Genomic DNA, 13,407 nt, shown 5'->3' with positions numbered 1-13,407 from the left:
GCTGGGAAACAGAAGCACCAGCCCTCTCTCTCCCCATACCCGCGCGCCTTCCTCGTTCGCGGGCCCCGCCCCCAGCTTTTCCGGCTTATCCCCACCCCCCTCCTCCCGCGCGCGGCGCGCCGCTAAGGTAGCGGCGCGCGTGCGTGCGCGTGCGCAGGGGAGGCCCTAGGAAGTGGAGGGGGTCTAATAAACGCTGTAGAGTTCCTGGTTTTAACCCTTTAGCGACCGAACGCTAACTTAGGTTTACGTGCCTGCGCAAAGCGGCGGCGCGCCCTCTCCCAGCCCGCACCGCGCATGAACGGGAGGTGGGGGGGGAGAGGTAAACGGGGGGATGGTGGTGGGGGTGTTCACGGCCAGCTCGGCATTCTGTGCTCGTGCAGGAATAGGAGGACAGCTATCGCCACGGACGTGCACAGTTTCCCCCTCCCCCCACCCCGTACCCTCCCCCAACTCCATAAAAACACGCTAATCCCCCCCAAAAAAACACTGCCCATCCAGCCACCCCAATAGCCCCGTGCCCACCTCTCCACACAAAGGCCTGTGTGTGTAGGGAGTACGGGCAAGGGTCCGTGGCGGTGCTGGGCAGCAGGTAAGCGCGGGCTGGGCGGCGGGGCCTGGGGCTGAGGGGTGCGGGAAGAGCAGCGGGGACGCGGATGGGGGGCCGGGCGGCGGGCCGACGAGTGCAGCGCCTCGGCGGGGGCGGCCCGGCTGAAGCGCGTGCCCGCCCCGGGATGTGCAAGAGGCTCGCGGCACTGGGCCCGGGCCCGGGCCCGGGCAGGGCCGGGCGCGGCTCTCGCGGGGCTGCAGCGGGGCGGACGAGCGGGCGGCGGCGGCGGCGTCGGCGCGCGCTCTCGCTCCAGTCTCCGCTTGGGGAGTCTTCATGGCCGCCGCCGTTGCCGCGGCTCGCACCTCCGCAGTGCATCGGAGCAGGAAAGACGGGTTGGCAGGCCTGCACACTGGGGCCTGGCGCCCCGATCCCACCTCCGCCCCTCTCTTACTGTCCCGCTCTCGTTTGTTTGAGGCTTTGCAGTGCCTGGGCTGGGGGAGGCTGAGTTGGGCACGGGAATGGCCGAGCCGGGCGGATCGCCCCACCCCCGCGGCGGAGGGAGCTGTGCTCGGAGCCGGGCGGGCGGGTGCTTGTTTCCCCAGCCGCGCGCGAGGCCGCTCCCCGCTCCTCGACCCCCCCCCTCCCCTTCCCGGCCGCGGAGGGGGAGGGGGGACCCGGCGCGAGTCGGACGGGGAGTGCGCGGGGCGCGAGCTCTCGGCTGGGCTCGCGGGCAGGCGGCCCCGCGCGCCACTGGCTGCCGCCGCTGCCGCGGCTGCTCTGTGCACCTCAGCCGGGCTGGATGGGCTGCCGCCAGCCTCGCGGTGCACCGTGCATTCGGCCTCTGGCCCTTATGCGATGACCGTGGCGGTGCGAAAAGACACCCCCCTCCAAAAAAAAATCAAACTTCTTTCTGCCACATTTTTTAGCGGAAGTTATGAACTCGATATACGTTTTTCCGTGAGCCGGAAAAGGCTTCTGTTTCAAAACAAATGTAAACGGCCTTATTCAGCTCTGCCCTGTCTCTGTTACTGGATTTAGAGGGGAAAAAATTTACACCCAAACCTGGGTTAGTTTTTGAGGCCCCTTGAGCCTCGCACATCTTTCCCGGGGTCCCCTACTTTCAGGTCTCGCTGCTGTAGGGTGACAGGGTGGGGAGAGGTGGGGAAGCCTTTGGTCAGCGAAACAGAGCTTCGCCCCTGGGGCCGAGGACGCTGCAGGAACCGCTTGCTTTCTGTAAGTTGAGATATTGCCCTAGTTTCCTCTCCCCTCAGTGGGTAACTGTAACTACAGTTGGGAAATTCAGAAAGAGCTCAGCTAAGAACTGTAGTGAGAGAAGGTCTGAACTTGCTAGGTCTCATTACCAGTGAGGAATTGGAACCACCAAACATTCCCCCCCCTCCCCCAAGACATCCCTGAAGCATCCTCTGTTCTGGAGTGAATGATCAGTGGCCACCTGCTGTTGTTACACACTGGCTGGCACAACTTTTAGAAGTGCTCAAATCTTAGGGTCATAGAGAAACTGGAAGGGCATCATAGGGCATCTAGTCTCGTTATATAGATGAAAAAGTAATTAAGTGGCTTATGTCACACCAATAGTGTCAGAGATGGGATTTAAACTGAGGTCCTGTTTTCTTTCCTCCAACACCTATTGCCTGCTGATTGGATTCAGAACTTTTATTAGAACACCAATGATTAACTTACAGATTTTATCAATAAGAAACAACAGTTCAATCTCTGTATCCATTTTCTAAAACCACACTTGTGATTTCATTTGTGTGGTGTGCTCCGAGTGGAGAATCTCCTTTATCCATGAAGATCTGCACTTTCCGTCTTAGAGAGAGCTACCTGGGGAAAAGGCCTTGCTCTTGGTCTCCCAAATCCAGTTTATGTTACAGGTGACATTTGAACTCTCTGACTCTAAGGCCCACTCTATGTGCAAGGCCATGCCACCTCTCACCTATAGCCAGCCATATCTGTAAATAATTAAGGGATATTAGTTCATAGGATTATAGACTTAGAGTTGGAAGGGACCTTAGAGGTTATTGAGTCCAATCTTCTCAATTTACGGATGAGGAAACTGAGCCTCAGAGTGGTTAAGTGACTTGATCCAAGTCATAGAGCCAGGCATTGAATGAGAGCCGGAGCTGGAAGGGACCTTAGAGTCTATTTTGTGTCTAGTTCAGATGCTTTATTGTGCTGGTGAGGAGGCCCAGGGAGATGAACTTGCCCCAGCTCACACAAACGATATCAGAGGTAGGGTGTAGAACCATGTTGTCTGATTCCAGAGCCATTGTGCTTTCCACACATTCTTTATGAATTTCCCAGAATTTGGAAGTTGGAAGGAAACCTAGAGATTATTTTCAGAGTTAGAAGGGATCTTAGAGTCCATTTGATCCAACCCGTACTCTCCTCTGACAAGTGAAGAAACAGTTACAGAGAGGCGGAATAAAATCATGCAAAATGTTAGTGATGGAGCTTAGATTAGAAAAAAGGTGTCCCACCTCAAAGTCCACAGACACTGCAAAAATTAGCGGAATAAAGAGAGGACAAACTCGGCTATGTCCTCTTGCCTGTATTAGAGTTATTAGCTGCTCTGGCCCTTGTGGTTTCTGCTCCAGTTTAAAAGATAGTACATGTGCTTTCATATTTCTGGAAAGCCCATTTGCCATCTGTTTTGTCAGACATTGGTAGCGAGGACTCTGAGCAGGGACAAACAATCCAGGAGCACCCGACTTGTCATAGGATTTTAAGCTGAAAGTAGCTTCAGAAAGGATATTTAACATCGCCCCCTCCCCCCCTTTTTTTTACCAGTTTTCAGTGGCCTCAAATTCCTTTAAAGCAGGCATTCTTAACTTTTTCTGTGTTGTCAACTCCTTCACCAATCTAATGAAGTCTAAGGACCTCTTCTTAGAACATTTTTAAATACTGAAAATTACAAAGGAAACCAATTATATTGTTTTTTTTTTTAAATTTTTTTTAATTCAAATTCGTAGACCTCAGGCCTAAGAACTCTTGCTTTAAAGGGACATTTCTTCTTTGGAAATGAGACTGAAAATGCAATTTCCATTGATTTTAGGATCATAGGCTTTTCAGAGCTGGGAAGACTTGAGGTATAGGGGATTAGATTGTATCTTTTCATCTGGGACGAGAGTATTCAAATTGGTGAGGATGAAATGGTTGAAATAAATTTAATTATTTCATGTTTTTGCCTTCAGTAGACTTGGTCCCTTTCCTACTTGCTAATAGTAGAGGTTCTGTCAGTGGGAATATTTCAGTTTACCTGAATTACGTGGTTTGTGGTTCAATTCCACCCAAACATTTATTCAACACCTTCTTCTCTGGGCCAGGCAATGCTTTCAAGGGGATTCCAATCAACTGGTTTTTATATCAGTTGGGATATGGCAAAATATCCTCACCTTCAAAAAGTCATTGTACTTATTCCTTAGCGTGGCAAATAAAGCCAAGTCTCTCATTTTTCCTATGCCCTACTGAAAACTAAGGCTCCAGGAAAGGCTATTGTAGCTACAATGCAGGAATCTTTTCCCACAGTGAGGTGAGGATTAGAATATTTTTGTCCTGTGAGAGGAGGATTCATGGAATCAGAAAATTTTGTGATCATTTTCTTCTGATAAGGGTGTGGTTGGGATTTTTGTAGCAGACAAACTTTTATTAAGCATCTGCTGAATGCCAGGTGCAGTGCTAAGCCCTGGGGATACAGAAAGAGGTAAAAGACAGTCCCTGCCCTCAGGGAGCTTACAGTCTAATGGGAGACACCAGGTCAAGCAAAGGTATGTACAGAGAAGCTACTTATGGGATAAATAGGAAATAATTAACAGTGAGAAGGCCCTAGAAGCTGCTTGTAGAACGTGATATTTTAGTCAGGACTTAAAGGAAACCAGGGAAAGCAGGAGGCTGAGATGAAGAAGGAAAGCATTCAAGTCTTGGGGGACAGCCAGAGAAAATGTCTGGAGCTAAGATAGCCAGAAGGGCAGCATCACTGGTCCAGCTTGTTGGAGAGTAAGGCTTAAGAAGCCTGTAATGGTAGGAGGGGAATAGGTTATGAAAGGCTTTGAATAACAAATAGAGGAATATACAGAGGTGATTGGAAGCTGCTGAAGTTTGAGTTGGAGGTGGAAGGGTGTATGTGATGTGGTCAGAATTGTGCTTTAGAAAATTTCTTTGGTGGTTGAATGGAGATAGACTGGAGTGGGGTGAGACTTGAGGCAGGCAGACACATCAGCAGGCTATTGGAATAGTATAGGTGGGAAGTGATAAGGACTTAACACCAGAATGGTGGCAGTATCAGGAGGGAAGGGGGCATACAGGAGAGATGGATCCATAGGCCTTGCCAATAGATTGGATATGGGAGGCAAGAAATATGAGAAGTTGAGGATGACACCTAGTTTTTGAGCCTGAGGGACTGGGAGAATGGTGTTACATAGGGAAGGTGGAAAAGGGGTAGGGTTTAGAGGGAAAAGGAGTTCAATTTTTGAGTTTGAGATGTCTGAAAGGCAGTAGGTGATGTGAGATTGGAGGTCGGCAGAGAGATTGGGGCAAGATAGGTAGATTTGAGAATCTTTAGGCTACAGGTGGTCATTAAATCCATGGGAGTTGATGAGGTCACCAAGTGAAGTAGTATAGAGAGAGAAGAGAAGAGGGCCGGGTGGAAAATCTGTGGTTTCAGAGGGCGTGATCTGGATAAGAATTCAACAAAGGAGACTGAGGAGCAGTCAGATTAGTAGGAAGAGTGCCAGGACACAGCAGTGTCATGAAAACCTAGAGAGAAGAGAGTGTCTAGGAGAAGAGGGTAATCAACAGTGTCAAAGTTTCCATAGATTGTGAAGGAGAGTGGATTGAAAAAAAGGCCTTTGGAATTGGAAATTAAGAGATCATTGGTAACTTTGCAGGGAGCAGTTTTGGTGAAATGAAGAGGTTGGAATCTGGAAGGGATTTAAGAAGAGTCAAAGGAGAGAAAGTAGAGGCAGTAATTGTAAATGGCCTTTTAAAGTTTAGCCACAAAGGGCAGAAAGAGATATAGGAAGGTAGGAAGAATCCAGTGAGAGTTTTTCAGGATGGAGGATTTTGGGAATGGGGTTTACTGCCTTGGTCAGTAGGAATATCTTTGACTCTGCATCTGGGCCCTTAGGTTGTTGGATGAGCCGAACAAATGAGCTGGAAGATGTCTTTGAATCTGCTCCTGAGGCAGGGGAGACAAACCAACCTTGGGTCTGCAACATCATGGCCAGTGTAGATCAAGTTCACTTTGGTTCTGGAAACTGAAATAATAGCTAAATTCCCCCCACCCCCGTTGGGGGGGGTGAAGGAAACTGGAGGAAGATCCAAAGTTGGTAATAAGAGCTGATGGAAAAAAACATTATTTTGATTATGAGAGTATGAGAGAGAGGATACTTGAATATGTAAATAGAAAAATTTCTAGTGGAGGCTTATTCTCTGAAATTGAACCCTGTCTGGTTAGTGCTTTATTAGATAGAACAAACGTAGCAAAGTCTTCAATACATTCCATAGACACAAACTTTTGAAGAAGTTTGAAATATATTTATTGTATTAAAAATTCTAAAGCCCTAGCTGGAGGTTGAAATAATTTGCTTTATAGGATAGTTGTACTTTTTTTTTATCTTTAGAATGCAAATCTTAAAAATCTTGAATTATCTATCTAGATCAGGAGTGGGGAACCTATGCCCTTGATGCTACATGTGGCCCTCTAGGTCCTTAAGTGCAGCCCTTCAACCAAATCTAAATTTCACAGAATAAATTCCCTTAATAAAAGGATTTGTTCTGTAAAACTTGGACTCAGTCAAAAGGCCGCACCCAATGACCTAGAGGCCACAGGTTCCCCACCCCTGATTCTAGATAAAACACTAAAGCATCTAACACTGTACCTGCCTGCCTAAATCTGGGACTTGAACTGCCTACCACCTATCTTTGAGGTTCCTGTTGCTGCCTCTAATAGTGCTTTAAGTCCCTGTACCCCTGTAGTGTTCTATATTCTTACCTCATTGTTATTCTTCCTTTGAAACTATCTTAAACATGGGTAGACCTCATTCCTTCCCCCAATAATTTCTTAGTAGGCTAAACCTATCAAATTTACGAATATACATATGTGTTCCCCTTAAGAAACATAGTCACAGTATTCTTTGTTTAGAATTTGAGAGCTTGATGATTCTTTACTTTTTTTTCCTCTTTCAGGTTTGGAGTATCAGTGATCAGAGTTATTCTGATCTGAAGAATTTGGTGTTTTAAATCATCAAGATAATTGCCTAAATTGTTCATGGTAAATATGACATTTAATAGTTTTCAGTGAAATTTCAGTAAATTAATTTGATATTTGCTTTTTAAAAAAAAAACATGTTTCAGATATAGATCATGCCTTGATGTACTTTTGATTTGGTTTAAAGAAAAGTATGATTGCCTCATACTGATTCTGAGGGGATTAAAAGGAAATCAGAATGGTTTTGAAGAGAATAAATTCAAGCGACAATGTAAAAATCATGGGGTTTAATCAAAAATTCCTTGTTATGATGCTGAGTGTTTTTAATTCTAGCCTTAAGCTTCTAGGAGTACATCCAGAAAAGTAGTATTGTAGTAATTACAGAGTCGAAGACAAACATCTATTACTTATTCTTCACTTTTGTCAGGCACATTTGTTATATTTCAGTCACACTTTTATCTAGATGTTGGGTGTTTCAGCATGCACCCAAGAGGCACCATCTATCTTCCAGGCCTTCATCTAGTCCCTGGCAATCCTTTAGTCTGCCCCAGGATTATTTTGGACTCCTATCCTTTCCAGGCTTTTTAGCAATATCCTAGAATTTTCTTTAGTCTGGAAGCCAATACCCCACCATTATGGCCCTCTTTGGTGTATTTGAGTGTTAATTTTCTCCTTTTACCATGGAGTTAATATCTAGTTAACATCCAGTTAAAATCGCTGAGTATTAATTGCTCAACCACTGGCTCTGTGGTGATGTTATAGATCCAAACAAGAGTGATTATTCAGTGAGCCAGAGATCCCATCCTTAGTTCTTGAAACTGTTATTTTAATATTCCATGTACTGAGGTGCTTGGATCCATACTCTCATTAGTGAATGAGTGAATAAATTATTGAATTAAAAAAAACATATACTAAATGTGTTGGGTGCCCGGCACTCTGCTACTCCCTGGCAATACAAATTTTTTTTTTTCTTTTTTGCTAGGCAGTGGGGTTAAGTGACTTCCCAGGGTCACACAGCTAGTAAGTGTCCATTGTCTGAAACCTGATTTGAACTCAGGTCTTCCTGACTCCAGGGCCCGTGCTCTATCCACTGTGCCACCTAGCTGCCCCATAAATATTTTTTAAAAGGAGATAATTCCCTGACTCCTGGACTAGCCCTTTATCCATAGAGCCACCTTGGCTGCCCCTTACATTCTAGTAAGATAAGACAAATACATAAAGGGGAGAGGTCACCAGGGAGGGGAATGTTGTTCTGAGGATGAGGGGCAGGGTTTGAAAGAAGGATTAGGAATTCCCAGACTGGCAGATGGTGAGATGATCTGAGGGAATCTGAAGCTTGGTCTGTTGCCTAGGGTGGTCAAGTAGAGAGTGTAGGCTAAGTGGGCTACTCAAAGATATGAGCTCCAAAGAGTGGATTGTGGACTATGGACAAGCATTCAGAAGGACCCAGGTATGTTGTGGGCACTGCTACCATTGTAGTTCATGACATCTCTTTGTCTTTTAATTTAATTTTTTTCTCATAAATTCTTCATAGAAGATTTACTCAGCAGTTTAGAATTCTTCATCTGATTTTGTTTTTATAATAAACTTCATTACTTTAGGGTTAGCCAAATTCCTAATAAATGGGAAACTGGAATTTAAAAAAAATAGTTTAGTTATCCTTTCTTTGCTCTCAAAAAAAGACTGTTGTATTGATTGTATCAGGTCTTCTAGGCTTAAAAAGCAAAAAAAAAGATATACCTGTAGTTAAAGTTTATCTCATAATCCTGGATTGTTTCATTCATTGGTAATATTTAGACTTTGCTTTTCTTTTTTTCTGTAGGAGTTTTTCATCAGTATGTCTGAAACCATTAAATATAATGATGATGATCATAAAACTCTGTTTCTGAAAACATTAAATGAACAACGTCTGGAAGGAGAATTTTGTGATATTGCTATTGTGGTAGAAGACGTGAAGTTCAGGGCACATAGATGTGTGCTTGCTGCATGCAGTACCTACTTCAAAAAGCTTTTCAAGAAGCTGGAGGTGGATAGTTCATCTGTAATAGAGATAGATTTCCTTCGTTCTGACATATTTGAGGAGGTTTTGAACTACATGTATACTGCAAAGATTTCTGTAAAAAAAGAAGACGTAAACTTGATGATGTCATCAGGTCAGATTCTGGGTATCCGGTTTTTAGATAAACTCTGCTCTCAGAAGCGAGATGTGTCTAGTCCTGAAGAAAACAACACTCAGGCAAAAAACAAGTATTGCTTGAAAATAAACCGCCCCATTGGAGATTCCACTGACAATCAGGATGATGAAGTAGAAGAAATTGGAGATCAGGATGACAGTCCTTCTGATGATACAGTGGAAGGAACTCCCCCAAGTCAGGAGGATGGTAAGTCACCCACTACCACACTTAGGGTTCAAGAAGCAATCTTGAAGGAGTTGGGGAGTGAAGAAGTTCGAAAAGTAAATTGCTATGGCCAGGAAGTAGAATCTATGGATACCTCAGAATCAAAAGACTTGGGGTCCCAGACTCCTCAAGGTTTAACATTCAATGATGGCATCAGTGAAGTGAAAGATGAACAGACCCCTGGCTGGACAACAGCCACCAGTGACATGAAATTTGAGTACTTACTGTACGGTCACCGGGAGCAGATTGCCTGTCAAGCATGTGGAAAGACATTTTCAGATGAAGCCCGCTTGAGAAAGCATGAAAAGCTCCATACAGCAGACAGGCCATTCGTTTGTGAAATGTGTACCAAAGGCTTCACCACACAGGCCCACCTGAAGGAACACCTGAAAATCCACACTGGATATAAGCCTTATAGCTGTGAAGTGTGTGGGAAATCGTTCATCCGTGCTCCGGACTTAAAAAAGCATGAAAGAGTTCATAGTAATGAGAGACCTTTTGCGTGTCATATGTGTGACAAAGCCTTCAAACACAAGTCCCATCTGAAAGATCATGAAAGAAGACACAGAGGGGAAAAGCCTTTTGTTTGTAGCTCCTGTACAAAGGCGTTTGCCAAGGCATCCGACCTCAAACGCCATGAGAACAATATGCACAGTGAGAGGAAACAGGTCCCCACTAGTGCCATCCAGAGTGAGACTGAACAGTTGCAGGCAGCTGCTATGGCGGCTGAGGCGGAGCAACAGCTTGAGACCATAGCTTGTAGTTAGGTGCAATCAGAGATCAAGGGAAAGCGGAACTCTTTATATCCAAGAGGCAGTTACTGCATAGACTTTGAGATTAAACTGGTTAAAAATGAACTTCTTAAGACTGGTCACTGTATTTTTGTGGAAACTTGTGAAGAGTTGTTGTCATTGAACTGAAGACGGTGCTTCTTGGTTAGATGCTTTAAAAACTTTTCAAGGAAATATTTCCTCAGAATTCTGACCAAATGGTTTTACTGTCGTACGTAGCAAATCGTAGTATTATTGCCAGTTTGCTGTTCATTTTTTAAATGGTTTTAATTTGAGAATTCTTGTATAAGTCATAGAAGTAAAAAAAAAACTACCTTTTTAATTCTTGTATTCCTATTGCACTTGGAGTGTATTATACAGAATGAATAATGGGGTACATTGATGTCTTAATCAACATTTTGTGACTGCTGGTCAAATCAGATTTTTATTCCTCAGAAAGACAACAGTGGGAACACTTATTAAGCACCTTCCCTATTCAGAGTGCCGTGCTAGCTGTTGGGGAGAGATATACAGTTTACATGAGACATGGTCCCAAGTACAGAACATGTAGAAGTAGAAAATGCTTGATAAATGATTGACCATGAGCTGAGCAATCAAAACATATCATTAGAAGTAGTGAAAGTACAAATTGATATTAACATTTGTTACATTTATTTTGTCAGGTTTTTTTTTCCTGTATTCAGTGAAATTCAGATGTTGGTTGCCTCGTGGCAAGGGTTCTTCATCACTTTGTTGCTCCTCACCTCCCTAATCTGACTTTCCTCCCCTCCCTACATATGTTGAATTAGATTGTACAGCAGGCCGTATGGTCCACTTGGTTTGTTGGTATGGCCAGATAGTAAGCACTTGTCATCTTGAGGTCAAGTTCTTAGAGCCTTCCTATTTTAAGGTGTCTCTTGCTCTGTGAAGTTTTGTTTCAAAAAGTCATTTTAAAAGTAGGGGAATGGTACAGTGAATGATGGCAACTAGAGATAGGAATGTGACTCTTGGAGACAAGTTTTTTACGTGCAAACTTAATTGCCTACCAACTTTATCAGACTCAATAATTGCAATTGATTTCAAAATCGGATTTAAAAAAAAATTCAAGAACAAGACTTTAATATTAAGTTGATATTTGAAAGAAGAGTGTTAACTAAATGCACTTCTTCATATACGTTTGTATAGCTCATCAGAGTTACATCAATCTGTTGAACTTTTTGCAGGACATGATTTACCTAGTCAAGAAGCCACAAAGTTGCAGCATATGTAAATTAATAATTAAAGTCTTTTTAATTGTGTAAATAGTATAGAATTTTCAATGTTACATATTTCAAGTAATATGGACAGAGCTGCACTTTTCTTTGTACATTTGATTAGAATACATTTTAAGTCTGCAACAAACATTTATGACCAACATAAAAGCTGCCAGGCTAATTGTTTCTTTTTGCTTCATCATTGCTTGCATTTCTGTTTAGAAATTAAGAATGCCTTTTTGTAGCTGTTAAACTGATTCTAATGATGAACTTTGTTTCACTTTTAATGTATGTGATTCATTTGACCACCTTCTTTAAAAATTCTTTAAAATTCCATCAGTAGCTTGAAATACCTTCTATAATAAAACATTAATTATTTTAGAATATTTTAAAATCAAGGAAGTTACCATAATTTTTATTCTTAATTTTGTGTTGCTGGTTTTTTTTTAAAAAACAAACTTAAAATAATTTCCTTTCTCAGCTTATGATAGCACCAGTCATAAGATAGATTAAAAAAACCAGATTCAGTTCGTAAAACTTTGTTGAGCTTTATGGGGGGGGAAATTGTTAATGTATTTATTGGCAAAACATTTTATTTTGTTTTTAAAGTGGTTGAATTTATTTACACACAAATGTTTATTGTCTACTAAAGACAGCCCTACTGCATTTTCTAAATTTTCTTCTAATAATAAAAACTAACATTTCTGTGGCACTTTAAGGTTTGCAAAGCACTTTACATACATTATCTGATTTGCGCCTCACAACTACCCTGTGAGGTAGGTGCTGTTACCCCCGTTTTATAGATATGGAAACAGGCTGAGAGATCATAGATGTAGAACTGGGAAAATACTGGAGCCTACTGAGTCCAATCCTTCATTTTACAGATGAGGAAACATAGGCCTGCCTAGAGATTAAGTGATTTGCCCAGGGTGACACACGGTGTCTGAGGCAGCTTTTTGACCTGGTTCTTTCTGACTCTAGGCCTAATGCTCTATCCATGACATGGTGCTGTTCTCATGGTCTGTAGGAATAATTGGGCAGCAAACAACTAATCTAAGATTTTTCTCACCAAAGCAAGGTAAAAATAAAATAACTTCTCAGCTGTAACTTTTATATGAAGCTATTTGAGGACACTCTAACTGTATTTAAACAAAAGATGTTTGTCATTTCAGTTTCAGTTTTTCAGAAACATAGTTTGGATTCTATTACTATTGTGATGTATTTTGCCTCTCCACGTATTCCAGGAAGAAAATGCATTTTTTCCTAGACACTGTTCACTACCTACTATACCATACTTAGTTATGTTTTTCCCTCTGGCTTTATGACAGAATCTGGGCTGGCTGAAAAAAATGAATTAGGCAGCAAATGGAACACCAGATTTGAAGTCAGAAGACCTATATACAAATACCAGCTTTCCCCCTAGCTGTACTACTGTATGCTAGACATTTAATATTTTAACCTGTTTCCTAAATTTTAAAATAAGAAATATCTTCCCTGCCTGTCTTACAGGGTTGTGTGAAAAATTAGGTGAAATATATGTATAAGTATTTCTATAAAGTTCTATATATTGAAAGAACCCTTATTGCTTGAGCACTCGGGTGAGAGAGATTGGAAAGGAGGAAACAGGTGAGCTAGTCACCTTGAGCTCCTCCTTCTTCAAGTAAGCCATCTCTTAGTTCTAGATCAGGATACAGCGTTGTTAGATTGTGTCAATGCACTGACCCAAGTTTATGGGAGTAGTGATTTGGAATTACATAGCTATCTAGTCCTGCTGTCCCTGACACTGTATCTTGTGATTTGGAGCTGGAATGAATCTCAGATGTAATCCAACCCCCTTCACTTTTGTAGAAGAGGAAACAAATGACATGTCCAAAGTCACATAAGTAACTAAATAGGATTTGAATCCAGGTTGCTTAAGCTTCAAGCTGAAAGTAGACATTCTAAATGTAGATACTGCCTCCATATTGCTTAAAAATCATGTCTCCCATGTCTTTTTTGTACCGACGTACTGTTTTGCTTCAAGCATCATTCTTCTAGGACAGGCCTGCACAACCTACAGCTTATGGGCTGCTTACAGCTGGCAGCATGCCAAAGGATTTTGGGCAGCCCGTGAGAGATGTAGAGGAAGTCTTTTGGCGTGCTGCAGGTCGTGCAGGCCTGTTCTAGAACTTGAGGAATTTCTGAGCAAAAGATTTTTAGGAGATCTAGA

General features: G+C 42.9%; 1 protein-coding gene across 2 annotated transcripts; it reads left to right on the top strand.

Moving 5' to 3' along the window:
* The first annotated feature begins 343 nt into the window (after nucleotides 1-343).
* LOC114031840 (zinc finger and BTB domain-containing protein 14) lies at nucleotides 344-10,032 on the top strand. Of its 2 annotated transcripts, none has more exons than XM_027846999.1 (3): nucleotides 344-589; nucleotides 6,755-6,839; nucleotides 8,599-10,032. In XM_027846999.1, exons 2-3 carry the CDS (start codon nucleotides 6,837-6,839, stop codon nucleotides 9,940-9,942), a joined length of 1,347 nt encoding a protein of 448 aa, XP_027702800.1. In that variant the 5' UTR covers nucleotides 344-589; nucleotides 6,755-6,836; the 3' UTR covers nucleotides 9,943-10,032. The 2 variants fall into 2 exon arrangements, with proteins under 2 accessions (XP_027702800.1, XP_027702801.1); XM_027847000.1 differs by lacking the exon at nucleotides 344-589 and adding an exon at nucleotides 1,393-1,780.
* Nucleotides 10,033-13,407: the final 3,375 nt, after the last annotated feature.

This window comes from Vombatus ursinus, unplaced genomic scaffold (assembly GCF_900497805.2).
Source record: "Vombatus ursinus unplaced genomic scaffold, bare-nosed wombat genome assembly UNPS02015255.1, whole genome shotgun sequence".
NCBI classification, from domain to species: domain Eukaryota; kingdom Metazoa; phylum Chordata; class Mammalia; order Diprotodontia; family Vombatidae; genus Vombatus; species Vombatus ursinus.
Note: the sequence above shows the minus strand (reverse complement) of the source record. Positions and strands in the feature narration are given on the sequence as shown.